We start from the raw sequence: 22,645 nt of genomic DNA, 5'->3' as shown, positions 1-22,645 counted from the left end.
GAAACAACCGCTTTGCGAAATGTGATGACGCTCTTCACTCAGACTCCAATAAGACATTTGTTTCCATCCGATAAACTTCTCTATTTATATCGCTAGTCAAACTTCAGTACATCTAGCCTAGAAGAAATATGTTTTTCAGGCCCATGAAAAAAAAGTTCATATGGTTGCTAGGAACATGAAAAACGAAAACGGGAAAGATTAGCATAATTGTTTTCGCTTTATAAAGCGATTTCCTACAGAAGTGCCCCATCCACATTTGCTCACAGCCTGATGAGCTGAAAGCCTTCATCAAGTTGTGGTTTCAGAGAAGATGAACCCAACATGTAAACAAAGCTGAAAGCTGCTTCGGGAAAGCCAAGTCCCTCCAGGGACCTTATCAATTAAACACAGAAATGCCGCCGCACACCCACCCACATTTACGTTCAATTCTGTTACAGTAGTTGCAGCTTCCAGCATTTGCTATCATGTTGTTGTGAGAGAAACACTGTATTCCAGTGGCATTCGTGAAGGATGATCTACTGATCCCCCGGCTCAGGAGTAACCCAGGGCTCCTTTGTACCTGTCCTCGCTCACAGTGATCACCCCGTCCTCCTTGGGGATGAGCACGGCCGCGTTCACCGTGTCCTGATGCCCTTCGATTTTGTTCAGCAGGACCGGGCGGCTCGTTTGCATCCGGGAGTGGATTTCTGCCGCCATCTTCCTCCTTTTTTTTTGGAAAGCAATCAGCTGACAGGCTCCGTTTTACTTTGTGTTTACCGTATTGACTGAAATAGATGCGGCCGGCGGGGTGGAGGTGACACAACTGCGAGGGTTGTGCTTACAACATGATTGACAGTTGACCGCCAACAACAGATCTGCTGCTTCCGAGGTAAACATTAGGGGTTTTATGATTCTATCCCTACAGTGCAGAATGAGGCAATGAGGCCCATTGAGTTTGCACCGACCACAATCCTACCCAGGCCCTGTCCCCACAATCCCAAGCAATTACGCGAGCTAGTCCCCCTAACACTAATGCACTGAAAAAAGTTTGTAATGAGTTTAGCATGGGGGGGGGCGGGCGGGTGGTGGCGTCAGTCGGGTATGAGTTTAGCATGGTCACATTCCCAACTGTTGTGGCCACGTTTTCCAAAATATCTTTCAATAGGTTCCATTTATCCATTATTCCCACCAATACTCAATGGGGGTTATAGTGTCATTGAGGTTTACAGCATAGAAACAGGCCTTTGCCCCAACTTGCCCATGCTGCCTGTTTTTTTTAACCCCAAAGCTAGTTCCAATTGCCAGCATTTGGTCCATAGCCCTCTTTACCCATCTTACCCATGCAACTGTCTAAATGCTTTATAAAAGACAAAATTGTACCCACCTCTACTACTACCTCTGGCAGCTTATTCCAGACACTCATCCTCTCTGTGTGAAAAAAATTCCCCACTGGACCCTTTTGTATCTCTCCCCTCTCACCTTAAACCTATGCCCTCCATTTTTAGACTTCCCTACCTTTGGGAAAAGGTATTGACTATCCAGCTAATCTATGCCCCTCATTATTTTATAGACCTCTATAAGATCACCCCTAAGCCTCCTATGCCAGAGAAAAAAGTTGCAGTCTATCCAGCCTCTCTTTAAAACTCAAATCATCAAGTTCCAGTACCGTTCTAGTAAATCTTTTCTGCACTCTTTCTAGTTTAATAATATCCTTTCTATAATAGAGTGATCAGAACTGTACACAGTATTCCAAGTGTGGCCTTACCAATGTCTTGTACAACTTCAACAAGATGTCCCAACTCCTGTATTCAATGTTCTGACCAATGAAACCAAGCACGCTGAATGCCTTTTTCAATGCTCTGGCCACCTGTGACTCCACTTACAAGGAGCTATGAACCTCTACCTCTAAATCTCTTTGTTCTATAACTTTCCCCAATGCCCTACCATTAACTGAGTAAGCCCTGACCTAGTTCAAGCACCAAACTGCATCACCTCACATTTATCTAAATTAAACTCCATCTGCCATTCGTCAGACCACTGGCCCAATTGATCAAGATCCCATTGCAATCCTAGATAACCTTCTTCAATCTCCATTATGCCACCAAGCTTGGTGTCATCTGCAAACTTACTAACCATGCCTATAAATTCTCATCCAAATCATTAAAATAAATGACAAATAACAGTGGACCCACTGATCCCTGAGACACTGCTGGTCACAGGCCTTCAGTTTGAAAAACAACCCTCTACAACCACCTTTGGTCTTCTATCATCAAGCCAATTTTGTATCCATTTGGCTACCTCACCCTGAATCCCATGAAATTTAACCTTATGCAACAACTTACCATGTTTTAATTTGTCAAAGGCCTTGCTAAAGCCCATGTAGACAATATTAACCACTGAACTCATCTCCCTTCTTGGTTACGCCTTCAAGAAACTCAATCAAATTTGTGAGACATGATTTTTCACTCACAAAGCCATGCTGATTGACTCTAATCAGTCCTTGCATCTCTAAATGCTTGTAGATCCTGTCTCTCAAAATACCTTCTAACAACTTACCCACTACAGATGCGAGGCTCACTGGTCTGTAGTTCCAGGCTTTTCTCTGCAACCCTTCTAAAATAAAGGCACAACATTTGCCACCCTCCAATCTTCAGCCACCTCACCTGTGATTATCGATGATTCAAATATTTCTGCTAGGGGACCCGCAATTTCTCCCTAGCCTCCCACAATGGCCTGGGATATATTTCATCAGGTCCCGGGGATTTATTTGCCTTGAGGCACTTTAAGACTTCCAGCACCTCCTTCTCTGTTATATGTACACTCCTCAAGACATCACTATTTATTTCCCAAGTTCCCTAACACCCATGCTTTTCTCAAAAGTGAATACTGATGAGAAATATTCATTTAGGATCTCACCTGTTTTTTGTAGATCCCCACATAGATAACCTTGAAATTACATACAGGCAATTATGTTTCAAAGATGGTGTTGCAAACATCAGAATGCATTATTGTAGTTACTATGCAACAAAAGCCCAGATGCAACAACAGATGGGTTTAGGATTGATAATCAATCTCCAGGATTCCAATGCCTGGGACCCTCTCCTGCCTCACTTACCTCGCTGATGGAGGTCCTCATTGGCAAGATCACAGATGGCCCTCAACAATGGGGACCAGATAATGATGACCTCATGGGTGGCACCAGAAGCCATTGAAGCTCTACGAGGGCAGGATGGGGCAGTGCCCTTGGAGGAGGTGGGAGGGGAGGTCTGCAAGAGGGGAGGGAAGAGGGGAGACTCTGCATCTGAAAGGTGGGGGGCTAGTAGGTCAGGCCGATGATCAGGGGTTGATGCTGGCTGGGGGTGCGTCTTTAGGGGTTTGGCAATTGGGGGATGGAAAATGGTGATCAGGAGGCGCATACTCTTGGAGGTCTGTGGAGGGGGTTGACAGATCTGTCAATATTGTTCATTCTGTACACAATATGCTGGTAGATCAGGGCACCTGCACAATGGCACCCCGAGAAGTCTGCAGTTGGCTTTCTGGCATGAATAGGCTCTACACACTCCCCCTACTAGTCAGAATCACATTATGGCTTCTGTATTGCACAGAGTGCCATAAATTACCACCACTTACCGCACTGATAAAACAGGCAAGGAAACCTCCCATTTTGTCACCCAACATATTTTTGTAATTTTTTTTGTAATACCCTCTTTACCAGACATAAAAATATTGAAAGGGAGAGGGGAGAGGCTCTTTGGCTGACAGCAAGCATCATCCAATTGGTGAAAGTGTTTTTTTGCTTTCCAATTGGTGTGGCAGTATACGTCATGAGGATGGATCTTTTGGTCCAATAATAGCTGGAGTAGGGGGGTAAGTCAACAAGTCATATGATGAAACTTCCAGGGATATATTTAATCACAGTTGGCAATCCTAACAACAGAGCATACTCTAAAGTGCAAACCATTTCTTATTTAAATCCTCACTTTGAATTGGCTCACCAGGGAAGTGTGATTCTTTCATTGCATTACATGGACATTGACCAAAAATAAAGTTTGTAATGGCTACTTTATTATGACATTCTATTAAGTCATGCTCCCAATTTGCAACAGATACATTTTGGGATAATAAAGCAAAATACTGCAGATGCTGGAAATCTGAAAATGGAAACAGAAAATGCTGGAAAAACTCAGGAGGTCTGGCAGCAGCTGTGCAGAGAGAAAGAGGGTTAACATTTCAAGTTCAATATCACTGTTCTGAAGTCATATAAACTTTGGCATTTGATATCAGTGGCAAGAATTTATAACCAAAACAGGAAATGCTGGAAAATCTCCGGTCATTCAGCATCTTTGGAGAGATAAATGGAACTTTCAGAAATAGACTGTTCACTAGAACAGAAAGAAATTACAGATCAGCGTTTAACAAAGAAAAGGAAGTGAGAGGAGAAACACACCCACACACTCATAAAACAGAACTAGAATGATTTGTGAAGTGCTTAAATAGAAAACAGGAGCTGGCTCAAAAAACTGTTGGAAGTGCTAACACAATAACTTCCTTTCCCTACGTTTTCCAATGGAGATTGTCTATAGAAATACAAGTTAAATTCTTTTATATCAAAATGTCCTACTATTGATATTGGTTTTAATATTTTTGATGCTCTACAAAAGCCAAAATCATGTTTTAATTGTTCTTCATTATAATTACTTTCATTTAATATATTAAAAAAGAAAGATAAATTATTATTAGCCTTAAGTCCTGAATCACAAAATGCAGAAAATATACTAAAAAGTATCAAGAGAAACCAAATTTTCTTGGAAGAGCATCTCCCCAGACTCACATAGAAAATAAAATGCATTATCAGAGGCAAAAATCTGTCCATCTCAGCAAAATATGTACTTGTGTATACCTCTGTGTATTCCCCCTATATAGTGCAACTAACGCAGAGCTTCATGTTTAGTCATGGCAATTTTATATCCCATGCCATTCACATTCTAATTGTTTCTTTGTATATCATACATGAGGTTGACACAATGTGATTCAGAGCCAGTTGCAGCCCACAATATAACTTGGGTGCAGTTATCTGTGCTTTGCACTCTGCAGTTACTGATCTCAGAATTGCAATGAAATTTAACTAAATTAAAAGACAAACAAAATATCTTGGAGACTGAAATGAAACTTTAGGCAGTGGCACTAGAATCTTGCAAAGAAGGATCTATTCCTTTTGGATGGCCCCCACTTAAACCAGTTTGGGACCAGTGTTCCAAAGAATCGACTAAGTCGGGCTGTAGATAATCTAAAGAGAGTGGAAGTGTTGAGGGTTCAGGCGAGGGGAATTTATGAATCTAAAGAGAAAAGCTAAGGCCATATAACAGTATAGGAACTTGGATAAAGGTAAGCAGAGTGTGACAGGAAGGGACCGTGGGGGAGAATTTGTTCTTGGAGCACCACATCTAGTGGTGCAACACTGACTTAAATAAACTCCCAGGCTGGGAGGGGGAGGGGGGAGGAGGAGGTGCTGGCAAGCCAGTGCTGTAGCTGCTGTGTATACTGCACATGTGGCTTTCTTCACTAATATCAACAAAGAAAGCCAGACTTGTCCTGGAGATAGTAGCCTGCTCAGGAAATTGGCATAGGTCTGCATAGCTGCCATGCAATTACATTTCTCCCACTAGAAAGTTTAGACAATCAGGGAAAAATGGTAAAATAAAATTAAAGGCACTTTATCTGAATGTATGAAGCATTTGTAACAAGGTGAATGACTTAATGACACAAATTGAGTTAAAGGATTTGATCTATTGATATTGTTGTTTGATAACAAAGATTGGGAACTAAATATTCCAGGGTACCTGACATTTCAAAAGGACAGGCCAAAGTTAAAAGAAGAGGAGGATGAAGTAGCCCTGATAGTAAAGGATGACAGAGAGACAGTAGTGGGAAAGGATCTTGGCTCAGAAGAAGTGGAAGCAGTATGGATGGAGGTAAGAAATAACAAAGGGAAGAAAACACTGAAGGGAGTAGTTTATAAACTGCCTAACTCTTGAACAGCATGTTAATCATGAAATAAAGGAAGATTGTAGCAAAAATAAAGCAACAATCATGGTGGATATATATTTTCATATGGACTGAACAAACCAAATTAGCCGAAGTAGTTTGGAAGCTGAGTTTATGAGAATACATTCAAGACAGTTCTCTAGAACACTTCATCATGTAACCAACAAGGGAACAAGTTATTTTAGATCTTGTCACGTTAATTAGGCAGGGTTAAGTGGTAATCTCATACAATGAGATCCACTGGGTAAGATCATGATATGATACAACTTGACATTATGTATAAGAGTGATGTAATTAAACCTGAAATTAAAGTCTTAAATGTAAATAAAGTCAATAACATAGATATGAGAGGTATAAGCAAGTTGGCTAAGCTAGGTTGCTAAACTAAATTGATAGGTATGATGGTGGATTGCAAAGTTGAATGTTTAAAGAAATACTTTATAATCCTCAACCATTGTACACTCATTCATGAGAAATGTGATCTAATGTTGACTAACTTAAGGATATTTTAGATGAAAAGAAGAAGCTGTGAAGAAAAGCTGTAATCCTGAGGACTGGAGGGAATTTCAGAAAGCAACAAAGATAAGCAGAAGAAAGTTATGAAGAAGAATACTAGAGTAAACTAGCAAGTAATATAAAGACAGATTGTAAAAGCTTCTGCAAATATGTAAAAAGAAAAAGCATCGCAAAAGTAAATATGGGGCCCTTAAATGCTGAAAAAGAAGAAATTATGATGTGGAATAAGAAAATAGCAGAATTGTTAAACAAATAGTTTGTATATGTTGTTATAGTAGAAGAACTAAAAACATATAGAAAGGATGGTGAAACAAAAATTGGTTTAATGAGAGTGAGGAATTAAAAGTTAATACTGTTAAAGAAAAAGTACGAGCAGTTAATGGAACTAAAGCCTGCAAGAGCATGGCTTGGATAATTAACTGAGTCTACACATTTTCCGTGTGTCCCCATGTGCTTTCTCTGGGTGCTCTGGTTTTCTCTCACAATTCAAAAGACATGCTGGTTAGGCCTCTTTTAGGGCAAACCAAATAAACCGACTCAAATTGACTCAGGGATAAAGTAAAAGGGGCAGCTCTCCAAAAGGAGGGTGAGCAGCCCGAACAGAACAGAAGTACAAAGGAAACTTAAAACATCAAATCATAATGTGATTATCGGGGTCTATAATGCACCCCAGCCCCTGCAGTGCCCAACAGGCGCAGAAGGCGTCAACTACACCCATGGATACCGCATGCTCCCTCTCCAGGGACACCTGGCCGTGAACGTAGCCGTGATAGAGGGACTCATGCTGGTTAGGTGCATTGGCTATGCCACTTTCTCTCTCAGTGTACCCAAACAAGTGCTAAAGTGTGGTGACTAGGGAATTTTCACAGTAACTTCATTGCAGTGTTAATGTAAGCCTATTTGTGACACCAATAAAATAAACTTTAATAAACTTTAAACTGTTTTACACCCTGCCTAATTTTACAGCCCTTTGAAGTCAACTCTATGTTGAAGTGAATGCCTAATATAGAATAGTGGTCAACCACAATCAGTTGTCTGATGTTTTTATCCATTGTTAATCTATTTCCGGAGGCTATTCTACTTATTGTTCAGCAACTGTTTGCATTAGAGTGGACAAATGTGCAAACATCTCTTTACCACTTTAGCTGAAATGTCGCAAACAAGTGTTAAGTAATTTTTGTTCATTGGCAAATCAAAGTTCAACTGTTTGTCGTAATTGGGTGGTTTCATAATCCAATCTCTTTAAGCTAAATTATCTCCTAATAAACAAAGCCATTTGCTGATTCCATCATTTACACAACTACAACATTCCACAATTTCTGATTGTAATTGCTTTTAGATTTTTTAATATTTGAGGAGATTATGTTATTTCAGAGTAATCATACATTAAACATCTGGTATGACTTATTTTACAGCTAAATATGAAGAATGTTGAAGTAATTCCAAACATCAGCATGAGTCAATGAATGCTGCCGACTTAACACTGTAATGGATGTCAATGGAAGTAAAAATCAGGAGTGATATAGAGGGGCTGCTGATTCACTGTTGCCCCCTTACACTATCATACAAAGTCAAAGATAGCCCAGATATGTTTTTGTCCCATGATAAGGTGAGGCTCTTTTGAGCTCTTGTAATACTAATTCAGCTGTACTGTGAGATGTATCTTTTTTAATGTTGTATAAGACTAGTCTACTTACTGGCAATTTTCCCACTCATGAAATAGAAGGAAGGTTTATTGATGCTAGCTATGATGTCAAATGATAAACAGCACACTTGACTTTATAATGATTATCACTCCTGCATATGTTGTAAGGTTTTATTATAGCTGTAATTCATAGTGCACAGGAGAATTTGATTGTGTTTACTCTAGATATTTCTGATTTTTTCTCTCTAACTTGTATATGTAATTAAAGTACCATTCTTAGCTAAGGTTGCCCTGAATCAATAAACATAGACGTTATAGAACATTTAAAAAGAATTGAATCTCTCATGAAATAGTGTGTATTTATGATTCAAGAAGTCAAAGTGAATTGATTTTTTTTACCAGAGTAGAATTTTGAGAGGAATGTTTAAGTGCATCTTCTTGTTGAATTATTCAGTCAACGTTTGTAATCACCTCATTTTCCTAACATTGTATCTATATAAATGTATAGAAATATATTTACATGTAAAGAAAACGTAGAAAATATGTTTAAACTAACAGAATGTATATCTTAAATACCACAGATGTTACATTGTTTTCCTCTTATGACACTTCCCAGGGCTAGTGACAGAGATCTTAAGTAATGGATGCATTTTGTGCTAGCACTACATTGTTCAACTATGGAGGTAGCACCCATGACGTATAATTTTTACTAAACTATTTCAGAATGTGCAGTGCACTTAAATTCTGTTGGTTGTTTCTTTTTAGCAGTCATCATGTGTCAAAGAATTCCACACAAAGAATCAAATGTTCCTGTAGCATTCACACAACGAATCTGAAGTAATCAATTTATTAATCTCTGTAGCCATAGCATTGAGAAATAGAAGCAGAACACATGTTTTAGATGACTTGTTGCTTTGACAAAATGTTACACCTCTGATAGATGCATCACTTCAATCTGCAATAAGCCTCAGACTTTGCTTCATGGTATAACTTTTCACTCAATTCCTTCTGAGCCCATGAGGGTAGATTTTATACATTTGCACTCAACATGGACTGCACTGGCTGTAAGTTCACATGGAACACTGGATGAGAAGATGAGTTGTTCTGTTGATGAAAAGAAATGGACAAGAAATCCTATGGGCTTTTCAGCCTTCACACCCAAATTCCCCACATTTACTTATGGTCTGGGGTGCTCTTTGTTGGGACTGATTTTTTAAAAATGCCTGATTGTTGTAAAAATCCAGCTGGTTCATTAATACACTTTAAGGAAGGGAAGGAAACATTGTCTTGCTGATATGTGACCTCAAAGCCAAATGTAGCAATGTGATTGACTGTTAAAGGCCTGGAAAGCCAAGTAAGATAAGAATAAAGACAAATGTTATCACTCAGCATCAACCTTGGCGTTGAATTCAGATCATGTGGTCAACTCTTTATCATTTGCACAGAAAGATTATTGCAGTTTTTGGAGTTCAATCATCTCAGTCCCATGATATTGCTTCAGAAACCCTCAGGGCAGTGTCTTTGATTCAACAATTTTCAGTTACTACTTCAATAACCTTCCTGCTTTCATAGGGTCAAAAATAGAGATGTTTGCTGATGATTGTAGAGTTTAGTTCCATTCACAATTTCTCAGAAAATGTAGCAGTCCGTATGCATAGGCAGCAAGACCTGGACAACATTCAGTAATGGCATCTGACATTTGGGCCAAACAATTACCATCTGCAATAGAGTCTATTGACCACCCATTGATATGCTAAAGTATTATCATCATCAAATACTCACTATTAACATCCCGGGGAGTTACCATCAATTTAACTGAGCCAGTCATATACATCACTACAAGATTAGGTCAGAGGGAATTTTGCAGCGAGTGGCTCACCTTCTTCATCTTCCTTTGCACTATGTATGATTCTAGCCATTGAAATGTTTTCCACTATGATCTCTTCCTTCTCCAAATCTGCTGCCTATGTTTTTGGCATGTGGTCTGTCTGGCTCAATTCTCATTGCACTTTTTGTCACCCCCACAAAACTTCCCCAGCACCTAAATCAGAATTATAATGCAATATTCTGCACTTGCAAGCAAGGGTGCAATTCTAAAACCACCAAAGAATCTCTGCACTATTCATGTCAAAGCTGGTCACTTGATCAGTGTCCGCTACCTAATTCATACATTGCCTCCACCAACAACATAATGTGGCTACAATGGGCCCAATTTTACCATTTTGATTCTAAATGCTGAATCAGGGCATATTCAGATCCCACTTGTAAACTCTGTTCTCAGGAGCCTCCATATGCACTCAGCCTGAAAAAAAAGCCGCAAGTCTGAATTATACTGTGGGTGGGACTTATTGCACCCAAAACACTGCTGCTCCGATCAGAGCTTTCAACTGCGCATGTGCAGCAAAAAAAATTTTTTAAATGCTCCCCTGCCATATTGCCCGCAGACTGCAAAAGGTGGATAAAGCGGCCCAGGAGCGATGGCCCCCCAGACATCATCCCTCTCCACAACATAACAGTTCCTCTTATCCACCCACTACCCAGACCGATCATGACCCTCCTGCCCTATATCCCCCAACCGATTGCCAGCAGAATGGCAGCAGAACCCCCCCCCCCTTTCCCCCCACCAATCGCCTGCAGAGTGGCAGTGGACCCCTGCTTCCCGCTACCACTAGAGCATCATCTGGCCTCCCTCCTCCTCCTCCCACACCAAAGAATGATCTGGCCCTGCTCCCCCCCCCCCCGCCCACCAGAGATCCATCTGACCCACGTCCCTCCTCCTCCCCCCCCACCAGAGAGCAATCTGACCCACCTCCCTTGCCCCCTGCTCTCTCCCCAACACCGATCTGAGTCAGAGAGCAGCTGGAAACTCTGAACTTACCTCTTTCGTGCCAAATCTGGACAGGTGAATGCGATGGTAAAGGGGGAAATGTAAATAAGCTCATTAAGTCAATTTAAATGCATGCCCATTTCAAGTGCAGTGCCAATCATGGCCATTTTCAGCCCTTGGTAAAGGGAGAATCGGCACAGACAGAGGCGCGGATTATGCTATTCACCTCATGCCTGACTTTACCAAGCTTTCGCCCCTGAAAACAGGCGCAACACAATGGTACATAAGAACATAAGAACATAAGAAATAGGAGCAGGAGTAGGCCATCTAGCCCTTCGAGCCTGCCCCGCCATTCAATAAGATCATGGCTGATCTGTCGTGGCTCAGTTCCACATTCCCGCCCTCGCCCCATAACCCTTAATCCCCTCGCTTATCAAAAACCCATCAACCCGCGTCTTAAAAATATTTAGCGAGGCAGCCTCCACCACTTCAATGGGCAGAGAATTCCAGAGATTCACCACCCTTTGAGTGAAGAAGTTGCTCCTCAACTCCATTCTAAACCGCCCCCCCTTTATCTTGAGGCTGTGCCCCCTAGTCCTACTGTCCTTTCTGAGCGGGAAGAGCCTCTCCACCTCTATCCTATCCATCCCATTCATCATCTTATATGTCTCAATGAGATCTCCCCTCATTCTTCTAAACTCTAACAAGTACAAGCCTAGTTTATTCAGCCTCTCCTCATAGCTCAACCCCCTCAACTCCAGTATCAGCCTAGTAAACCTCCTCTGCACTCCCTCCAAGGCCAAAATATCTTTGCGTAAGTGCGGCGACCAAAACTGCACACAGTACTCCAGCTGCGGCCTCACCAATGCCCTATACAGCTGCAGCAAGACCTCCCTACTTTTATATTCAATCCCCCTCGCGCTGAAAGCCAGCATCCCATTCGCCTTCCTGACCACCTTCTGCACCTGCAGGCTGGGTTTTTGCAACTCATGCACAAGGACCCCGAGGTCCCTCTGCACCGTCGCCTGTTGCAGTTTTTTGCCACGTAAGTAATAGTCCTTCCTACCATTATTCCTACCAAAGTGGACCACCTCGCACTTGCCAACATTAAATTCCATTTGCCATTTCCTGGCCCATTCGCCCAGCCTATCTAGATCCTTCTGCAGACTCTCCACACCCTCTGCGCAATTTGCCGTTCCACCAATCTTGGTGTCATCAGCAAATTTCGACACCAGACACTCGGTTTCCTCGTCCAGATCATCTATATAAATGGTAAATAGCTGAGGTCCCAGCACCGACCCCTGGGGCACTCCACTAGTCACCAACCGCCAATCCGAATAGCACCCATTAACCCCCACTCTCTGCCTCCTATTTGACAACCAATCCTCTATCCACGCTAACACCCTACCCCCAACTCCATGCCCCCTTGCCTTCTGCAATAACCTCTTGTGAGGTACCTTGTCAAACACCTTCTGAAAATCAAGAAAGACCACATCCACCGGCTCTCCTCTATCCACCGCCCTAGACACATCCTCATAGAACTCCAATAAATTTGTCAGACACGACTTCCCCTTAACGAAGCCGTGCTGCGTCTGCTTTATCAAGCAATTCCCCTCAAGATGCCTCGCTATTTCCTCCTTGATGACAGATTCTAACATTTTACCCACAACAGATGTTAAACTAACCGGCCTATAATTCCCTGCCTTTTGCCTGCCACCCTTCTTAAACAACGGCGTAACATTAGCCGTTTTCCAATCTTCCGGCACTTCCCCGGAATCCAGCGACATTTGGAAAATAACCACCAAAGCATCCACCATCACCTCCGCCATTTCTTTCAGAACCCTCGGATGCATTCCATCTGGTCCTGGGGACTTGTCCACAATCAGTCCCTCCAGTCTGTCGAGCACCACCTCTCTAGTAACAATAATGTCATTGAGACCCTCCAGTCCTACCACCTTTCCATCGCTAACACCCGGCAAATTATTCATGTCCTCCTCCGTGAAGACCGAAACAAAAAAGTTATTCAAGACCTCAGCCATTTCCCCATCCCCTACCACTAAGTCCCCCCTCTCATCCTCTAAGGGTCCAACGTTCACCCTAGCCAGCCTCTTCCTTTTTATATATTTATAAAAACTCTTGCTATCCTTTTTTATATAAAGCGCTAGCCCAGCTTCATAGTTTCTCCTACCCTTCTTTATCAACTTCTTTGTCAATTTTTGTTGACATTTAAACCTCTCCCAATCCTCTTCTCACCCACTACTCTTAGCTACTCTAAACGCCTCCGCTTTTAATTTAACACTTTCCTTCACCTCCTTCATTATCCACAGCTTATTACCTCTCCTCCTACGGTCCTTTTTAACCATCGGAATAAATTTCTGCTGAGCACCAAGAAAGATCTCCTTAAAGATCCTCCACTGCTCCTCAGCAGACCTACCTTCCAACGCGCTCCCCCAGTCAACATTCGCCAATTCTTCTCTCATCCTACCGTGCTCCCCTCTGTTCAAACAAAGGACGCATGTCCGGGAACCCACGTTCTCCTCCTCCATCTGCACCAGAAACTCCACCATACAATGATCACTCTCCCCAAGAGGATCCTTCACCACAAGGTCCCTAATTCTACCCACCTCATTACATAACACCAGATCCAAGATAGCTCGCTCCCTCGTCGGCTCCAACACACACTGTTCAAGGAAACTATCCCGGCAGCATTCCAAGAACTCCTCCTCGAGCCCATCGCGTCCAACATGGGTCGACCAATCAATATGTAGATTGAAATCCCCCATAATTATCGCCGTTCCATTCCTGCACGCCGCACTTATTTGCGTGTTAACAGCCCGCCCCACCTCCAGATCATTATTTGGGGGCCTATAGATGACACCCACCAGCGTCTTCCTCCCTTTGCTGTTCCTAATCTCCACCCCCAACGATTCCACGTTCTGCTCTTTGGCTCCTATATCATCCCTTGCTACCACCCTGATGCTATCCTTAATCAGCAGAGCTACGCCCCCCACTTTTTCCTCCCGCATATCCTTCCTAAACACTTGATACCCCTGGACATTCAGCTCCCAGTCCCTGTCACCTTGCAGCCATTTCTCTGTAATGGCCACCAGATCATATCCATTTGTGCTGATCTGCGCCACCAGCTCATCCACTTTATTCTGAATGCTTCGTGCATTCAGATAAAGTGCCTTCATCCCAGCCTTCACCTGGACCCTATTTCCCGGAACGCCACCAACCATACCCACGCCCCCTACTCCCTTTATTATTGGGACATCCTCGGCCCCTTCCCTTACCTGTACCCTCTCCTTAACTTTAGACCCCATAATGTCACCTACCCTTGTACCCTCCCCCCCGCCAATTAGTTTAAAGCCCTGTCTACAGTCCTATTTACACGATTCGCCAGGACCCTGGTCCCAGCACAGTTCAGACCAACCCCATTCCACCTGAACAGGTCCCACCTACCCCAATACTGATGCCAATGCCCCATAAATTCAAACCCATTCCTCCCACACCAATCCCTGAGCCACCCATTCACTTCCTTAATCTTATCAACCTTACGCCCGTCTGCACTCGGTTCAGGCAGTAGCCCAGAGATAACCACCTTGTCGGTTCTACTTTTTAATTCCATTTCCAGCTTTTCATACTCCCTCCCCAGATCCTCAGTTCGCATTTTGCCTACGTCGTTGGCACTCACATGCACCACAACGACTGGATTCTCCCCCTCCCACTCCAGGTTCCTCTGCAGCCCAGATGTGACATCCCGGACCCGAGCACCAGGCAGACAACACACCCTTCTGTGCACTTTGTCATTGTGACAAAGGACAGTGTCAATACCCTTCACCCCACTATCCCCAATTACTACTACGTTCCTTTTCACCTCTTTGCCTATGTCCTGCTGCATCACTGTACTGTGTGCGGTTTGCTCACCGACCTCACCTCCCTCGTTCTCATCCAGACTGGAAGCAAGAACCTCAAACCTGTTATGCAGATTGAGAGGCTGAGGCATCCGCTCCACACCCTCCTTCCTCCGCTCCCCACCCCCCTTCCTCCGCTCCCCACCCCCCTTCCTCCGCTCCCCACCCTCCTTCCTCCGCTCCCCACCCTCCTTCCTCCTCTCAGCAGCCCCCTCTTGTTCCTGACCCTTAGATGTACCATTTAAAAGATACACTGCAGCAACTCACTGAGACTTCTTCATCAGCATCTCCCAAATCCACTATGTCTACCATTTAGGAAAACACTTTACAACAGAACATTTTCTCATATAACCATGTGCATATCAGCTGTGAACGGCAATGATTTACTCTCCCTTTTCCTTGTATATACTGCAACCTTTGTGACATCAGCAGATATAGACTTGTTTAGATCACTGCTTTTATTATTGAAGTGCTCTTGACCAATGTCTCTGGGTTTTGATGTCTTTTCACTCCGCCCACACAAAGAAAGACCCAATCATTAGGTTAAAAGGCTGCATTTTGGCTACTGATTGATAAAAGCATCACTGTAGCTCAGGGATCAAGGGTGAGAAATGGAAGCACTTTGCCTAGATTCTCTACTTCCACAGTCCTTTTCCCATCATTCTGATGCCAAACGCATTTTGCTGTTACTATTCTACTGGAGAACACTTTGGTGCAGATTAGTGAGGTACTGTAAGGCCAAAGTTAAACAATCTGTCACACTGTTTGAGGTGTCAGACATATTGGAATTTGAGCATACATGGCTGTGAACAAGGCTTGCATGGGCTCATTTGAATGCTGTGATTAATGTTCAGCAGTGTTAGCCACTTCATCCATGCAGGAAGGCATCATCACAATGCTCTGCAATATCAACCTCATTAACTTTAAGGTGGACTTTTCTATCTCCCTTGTAATTATGAAAGCATGCTTGGCAAGAACTGGCTCTATGTTGCACATTTTGTGGTTTTCATCAATGATTATCTTTTTGATTGATGATCCCCTGAGCAGAACTTGGAAATGGTTAATGTAGACTGTTCCTGCCACTACTGTTTTCTCATTTTTAATTGTGATATGTGGATCACTTGGTAAAAACCCATCTATTGGTCTAAATGGTCAGCATCTGAACTGCTGCATGTCATGCTGATGCACAATGGAGTTAATAGAAAGATATAGAACAAACAATAACAGCACAGCAACAGACCCTTTGGCCCTCCAAGCTTGCGCCGCTCATGCGCCCAACTAGACCATTCGTTTATATCCCTCTATTCCCAGTCTGTTCATGTGGCTATCTAGATAAGTCTTGAACGATCCCAGCATGTCTGCCTCAACCACCTTGCTTGGCAGTGCATTCCAGGCCCCCACCACCCTTTGTGTAAAATACGTGCCCCTGACATCTGTGTTGAACATTGCCCCCTTCAACTTGAACTTGTGACCCCTTGTGTTCATCACCTCTGACCTGGGAAAAAGCTTCCCGCTGTTCACCCTTTCTATGCCCTTCATAATTTTATACACCTCTATTAGGTTGCCCCTCATCCCCTGTCTTTCCAGGGAGAATAACGCCAGTTTACCCAATCTCTCCTCATAGCTAAGACCCTCCATACCAGGTAATATCCTGGTAAACCTTTTCTGTACTGTCTCCAAAGCCTCCATGTCCTTCTGGTAGTGTGGCGACCAGAACTGGACGCAGTATTCCAAATGTGGCCTAACCAACTCTCTATATAGCTGCAACATCATATGCCAATATAAACTAATAATATTAGCAGGGTAAGAATGTTGCCACTTTTTATGAAAATGATTATATTGCACCCACGTGTTGCAATTAAGTCAGCATGACTGATTGTTACATAACATGTATACACATATATTTTATTCTATCACCAGTCAATTCAGAGTCCTCCCTTCTAATGTCCAGAGATGCCACTGACCTCCAGCCTTTCTTCCTTGGCAGTTGTTAACTGTGAGACCTATGGAGGACCATCTTTGGTTCTCACCCTTTCACTTGCTTTTTGTTCTCTTCCGCAATGGAAAAGGCATATCTATGAGTGTCTGTAATGGCATATGTTCACCCAATGAATGGAAAGTATTTGGTGAAGTTGGCAATGAGAAAGAGGCATCAGTTTGCTTCAGGATGAGGATGAGTGATGGATTGATAGATGGGCATGTGAGGGAGGTGCTTAAAAAAAGACAATAAAAGCAGAATACTGTGGGTGCTAGAAATTTGAAATAAAAACAGACAAGCTAAACAAACTCAGCAGGTCTGGCTGCATTTGTGGAGACAGAAACAGAGTTAACATTTTGAGTCCATATGACCCTTCTTCAGAGTTGAAGAGAGGGAGAAATGTGATGGATTATATAGTTGGGAGAGGGAGTTGGACAAGGTGGAACAGAATTGAAAATCAGGGATAAGTGACAGCCTGAGAGAGATTGACAATGATGTCATGGGCACAAGATAAAGGGAATGTTAGTGGCGGCATTAAGCACTAAAGAAGGTGCTGATAGTGGCATAAAGGTAAAAGGGCAAGAGGATGATTGATATGCTTGCAAGGAAAGTGGATGTTAAGTGTGACGTGATGGGGCAGGTGTAACAAAGCAGGGCTATCATATCCTCTATTCTCTCTTCTCAAATCTTATCCCGCCTCCCCTTAAATGCATCTAAACTATTTGCCTCAACCATCCACACAGAAATTCCATCATCTTGCTGTTGTCTGGGGTACAACATTTCATCTGAATTCCCTTTTAAATTAATAATCTTATTTGATGGCCTCCAGCTCTTCTCCAGAAGCAGAAACACTCTGCCTCTGCCTACTTTTATCAAAATCTTTCATAATCATAAAGGTCTCTATTAGGTTACTCTCCCACCTTGTCCTTCCAAGAATAAAGGACTAAACCTGATCTTCCTGTAAACACTCTTGGGAACTCAATTTTGGTCTTACTGCAATATATTGTATACACACAACTCATGTGAATAATTTTGTAGTTCATTGCCAAAAGGACAATCCCATAATCCTTCATTGATTACACAGCAAAGAATTTTAATTCACTTCTCCGAACACTCAGCTATGGGTTTAACTGAAATTGAGACACTTATTTTGCTACAGACACCGTTGGACAGATGCCAATCATAGAATCCCTACAGTGCAAATGGAGGCCATTTGGCTCATCAAATCTATCAACTCTCCAACTGAGCATCTTATCCAGTCCACCCCAGCCCTATACCCATAACCTTATATATTTACCCCTGCTAAACCCCCTAACCTATACATCTTAGGACACTAAGGGGCCGTTTAGCCTGGCCACTCCATGTAATCTGCACATCTTGGACTGTGGGGAGAAATCAGAGGAAACCCACGCAGACATGTGTTGTATCTATTAAATCTCAGATACTTTTGACCAGTTTACTTACTCAAAGGTCTTACCCCAGTGCTCTTATTTGCAAGATGGACAAAAGACAAACTTTAAAGTTTATTTATTTATTGGTGTCACAGGTAGGTTTACATTAACACTGCAATAAAGTTACTGTGAAAAATCCCCTAGTTGGCAGTTTCTTTCTTCCTTCCTTCTGTGGTCAGCCTTCTGGATGGTCAAGGTCACCTCCTTGTCAAGTCTTTGCCGCTGGTGTGTCTGAAATGCGTAGTTTTCCTCCTCCCTCCCCGACTTTCCAGAAAATTCTCTGGTTTCTGGCCAATGTGGTCTTGGGAGTGTAAGAGGAGTTTTCTGAAAGTGTTCCCCTAGTGTTCTGTACTTGTTGAACCTCACTCAACCAATACATAGACTGCAAAAGACAGTATATAGTTAAAGAACAAAAAGGGATTTATTTGCAATGCATGCTTTGGGAGAGAGACACAGTCAATGAGGGATCACTGTCATCTCTGAGCTAATATTGCTAGGTAAAATTATATTATTCTGAACATTTCAATATCCCACCCAGTCTTGTCAATCAGACTGGAGGACCCAATCATAACATTCAGCATTAATTTCCTTAGTCAATAATGTTCCACCTGTCAGCAGGTATGGGAGATTATTAGCTTATTGTCCATGTAGGTTCCTTCCCACTTACTTAGGAAACCGAACCCATATTATTACCAGTGTCCAAGGCCGTAGCCAACACTTGTGATTTTTAATTGGTGAAAAGAATCACTCTTTCGCTGGAACATGGGCCACTTTTATCAGCTTGAGAGATTGCTCCAGCCTTGGTACCCATGAACAAATTTACTCCCTTAAATAGCAGGCCTATGATTAAACTAGTTTTCATGTATCCAGAAACAGATAAGAGAAGCTATCTTTCTGTGCTCCATTGTGTTAAAAGAATTTGGTCTGTCTACCACAGTTTCCCATCATGCTGTACTTAGAATGAAGTTGGCCAAGTTGCACAATACATATATATTGAAAATACAATTTAAGCTTATAATTTAATACTTGGTTAATTTGTGGTTCTACAGTTTATAATACCTTTGCATATTTTGTTCCAGGCACATTATGAATTCTTACTATATTTGTAAGGCACTTTATAATTACCTTAACCTTGTCTACTTATTTTGGTAAAAGTAATATGAAGGGTCTTATACTAAGAATTCTACACTACTCCCCACCAGGGACAGGGTCCAAGTACCCAGTGGGTTTCAAGATGTCTGCCTTACAGGACACCAGGGCCCACCCCTAGGTGTCCATCTCCACCATGTTGCTTATATGTAACCTGTTGCCATATAAGGTAACTGCAGGAACTTTAGGTGACAGAAGGTCTGGTTTGGTCTGGGCTTCTAACAATAGGCCGGTGCATTTCAATGGGATGCAACGATCTCCTGTTGGGTCTCAGTGTGATGATCTTTGATGGATGATTGATGGGACAGTCCCAGTTTCTGTGTGTTTGTACATTTGACCTTAGTCAAATCTGGCCTGACCAATGTTTGAATGTGTTTGATTTTAATATGCCCAATTCTTTAATTTAGGATATCCAATTTAATCGGCCTTAAAACTAAGCCCTGATTGTATTACCACACATAGGGAGAACATGCAAACTCCACACAGTCACCCAAGGCCAGAATCGAACCCAAGTCTCTGACACTGAGGCAACCAAAACGTATGTTTTGAATTTGGTGTAATGAAGTCATAAAGTAAAGCAGTTTATTTATTAATTACAAGTAAGGCTTACATTAACACTACAATGAAGTTACTGTGAAAATCCCCTACTCGCCACACTCCGGCACCTGTTCGGGTCAATGCACCTAACCAGCACATCTTTCAGACAGTGGGAGCACCCAGAGGCAACCCATGAAGACACGGGGAGAATGTGCAACCTTCACACAGACAGGGACTCGAACCTGGGTCCCTGGGGCTGTGAGGCAGCAGCGCTAATCATGCCCAGCCCCCCCCCCCCCCCCCCAACCACCACCACCCCCACCACCCCCACCACCACCCCCACCACCAACTGTGCTTTAAAGGTTTGTGGACATTTGAAAAACAATCAGAATGCACCTATTTAAACAAAGGCCTACATAAAATGATGTGTTAGTTACAAAGGGACTGAAGGCATTGCAGTCAATATGGCTTTGAGAGTTGCTGGGACAGGAAGCTGCTGACAAAGGCAATCCCCTTGTCAAAATATACAGTTACACAACATATTGAATAACTGTAAATTTTGATCTGGAGTAAAACTGCTATATGATTGCTACCAGTGCACTATTGCACAGATGACAAAAATAACCTAGTAACTCTAAAATGCTTGAGGCATCCTGAAGATATAAAGCATTACATATGAATGAAAGATTTTCAACTTATTCGGGTTTTCCATCGCACATATTAATTTGATCGCTGGCTTGAATAAGCTTAAAATTATTGGGAGGATGGGGTGGAGTGCTGATATTATTGAATTGGCACCTGGGCATGCTAAAGATGGCATCATCAATTCAATTTAAATTTATTTTATTGCTTTGCAGCATTTACTTTCATAGTTCCTCAGAAGCTTGCCATGCGTCTGCTGGAAACAAACCTACATGGAAACATTAAATTTTAGAAATATATTAGCTGTAATGCTATCATTTTCTTATCATTACCATCATCATCATCTTTTATTTATTTAGTCAGGGAAATGTGGGCAATCGCTGGCTGGGCCAGCATTCATTGCCCATCCCTAATTGTCCTTAAACTGAATGGTTTGCTAGCCCATTTCAGAGGGCACTTAAGAGTCGCAATGCTGTAAGTCTGACATCACACGTAGGCCAGACCAGGTAAAGTGGCAGATTTCCTTCAGTAAAGGACATTGGTTTCATGGTCTTCATTGGACTTTGAACCCAATTAAAATCTGGAATTAAAATTTCACCAGCTGCCATGTTCGGATTCAAATCCAGATCCCCAGAGCCCTGGGTCTGTACACTACTAGTTCAGTGACAATAAATACAACACCTCTGCCTCCCCCATTATGCTATCATTCCTCCTCCTTCAGGTACCCTGCCCAGAAAGGTTGTTGGTGACGATGGATTTCCAATAGATTGGCCCAGATTGCATTTGACTAAGTACTGCCATGCTATTGGGGAGGGTTTAAGGTAGAGTGGCAGGGGGATGGGAATCTGAGCAGAGAGACAAGAGAGGGAAACAAAGATAGAAACTAAAGACAGAAAATAGAAAGCAAAAGTGGAAGGCAAAGGAAATACAGAATGACAACAAATGGAGCCACAGAACAACAAAAAACCTGTTTTTAACAATGTTAAAAAGACAATCCTGCAGGCATTGTATTGGAATGCATGGAAAATTCATAACAAAGTAGATGAACTGAATGCAAATTGATATACATATGATTGTAATACACAGACATGTCTTCAGGGTGACCAAGGCTGGGAACTGAATGTCCATGGGTGCTTGATATTTTGGAAGGCAGAAAGGAAAAGGTGGTGTTGTTAGTTAAGAATCAAATCAGTGCAAAAGGATACTACAGTAATCATGGATGACTTGGACAAATTAGTGATAGTAATGTGGCAGATGAATTCCTAGATTGTAAATGAAATTTTTTTTAGACCAGCATGTTGAGGAACTAACTGGGGAACATGCTATTCTATCCTTGATTATACAATAAGAAGAGTTAATTAACAATTTTGTTGTGCAGTGTCCTTTGGGAAACAATGACCAGAACGTGATAGAGGTTATCACGGAAAGGTTGTTGGTGATCAGAATACCTAAAAACATGAAGCTCTCGACCCTTTCTACTTCATCCTCTTTGATGTAGACAGGGGCATTTCTCCTTTACACTACCTGAAGTCAATGACCCCTTTGTTTTGTTGACATTGAGGGAGAGATTTTCACTGCACTAGTTCACCAGATTCTCTATCTCATTCCTGTACTCTTGCTCGTCTGACCCACTACGGTGGCATCGTCAGCAAACTTGAAAATTGAACTGGAGAGGAATTTGGCCACACAGTCATAAGTGTATAAGGAGTATAGTAGGAGGCTGAGAACACAGCCCTTTGGGACACCGGTATTGAGGATGATCGTGGATGTGTTGTTGCCTATCATTACTGATTGTGGTTAAGATAGATCAGGGAACTTCAAAATACATGACAGCGGATATGCAATGGCTAATATTTAAAGGAACAAATGTTTGGATTGCAAGACTTATACATTCTTTTCTGGTGCAAAAACAGAAGTAGAGCAGTCTAACTATGGCTAACAAAATAAATTAAGGATCGTGAA

The 22,645-nt window shown here is 42.4% G+C and overlaps 1 protein-coding gene and 1 long non-coding RNA gene across 3 annotated transcripts in view; one reads left to right on the top strand and one right to left on the bottom strand.

Moving 5' to 3' along the window:
• wdfy1 (WD repeat and FYVE domain containing 1) overlaps positions 1 to 788 on the bottom strand; it is a 67,739-nt gene extending 66,951 nt beyond the window's left edge. For both annotated transcript variants that reach the window (XM_080185526.1, XM_080185527.1), the window contains exon 1: positions 560 to 788. In XM_080185526.1, coding sequence (XP_080041652.1) covers positions 560 to 696 — 137 coding nt within the window. In that variant the 5' untranslated portion in view covers positions 697 to 788. The remainder of the gene's footprint in view (positions 1 to 559) is intronic.
• LOC145340931 (uncharacterized) lies at positions 780 to 9,550 on the top strand. The gene is made up of 3 exons (XR_013886321.1): positions 780 to 868; positions 5,815 to 5,951; positions 7,956 to 9,550. It is a non-coding gene; the product is annotated as an uncharacterized LOC145340931 (long non-coding RNA).
• The last annotated feature ends 13,095 nt before the right edge of the window (positions 9,551 to 22,645 follow it).

This window comes from Carcharhinus amblyrhynchos, chromosome 3 (assembly GCF_965287045.1).
Source record: "Carcharhinus amblyrhynchos chromosome 3, sCarAmb.v2.hapA, whole genome shotgun sequence".
In the NCBI taxonomy this organism is placed as follows: domain Eukaryota; kingdom Metazoa; phylum Chordata; class Chondrichthyes; order Carcharhiniformes; family Carcharhinidae; genus Carcharhinus; species Carcharhinus amblyrhynchos.
This window is presented reverse-complemented; position numbering and strand designations above follow the sequence as displayed.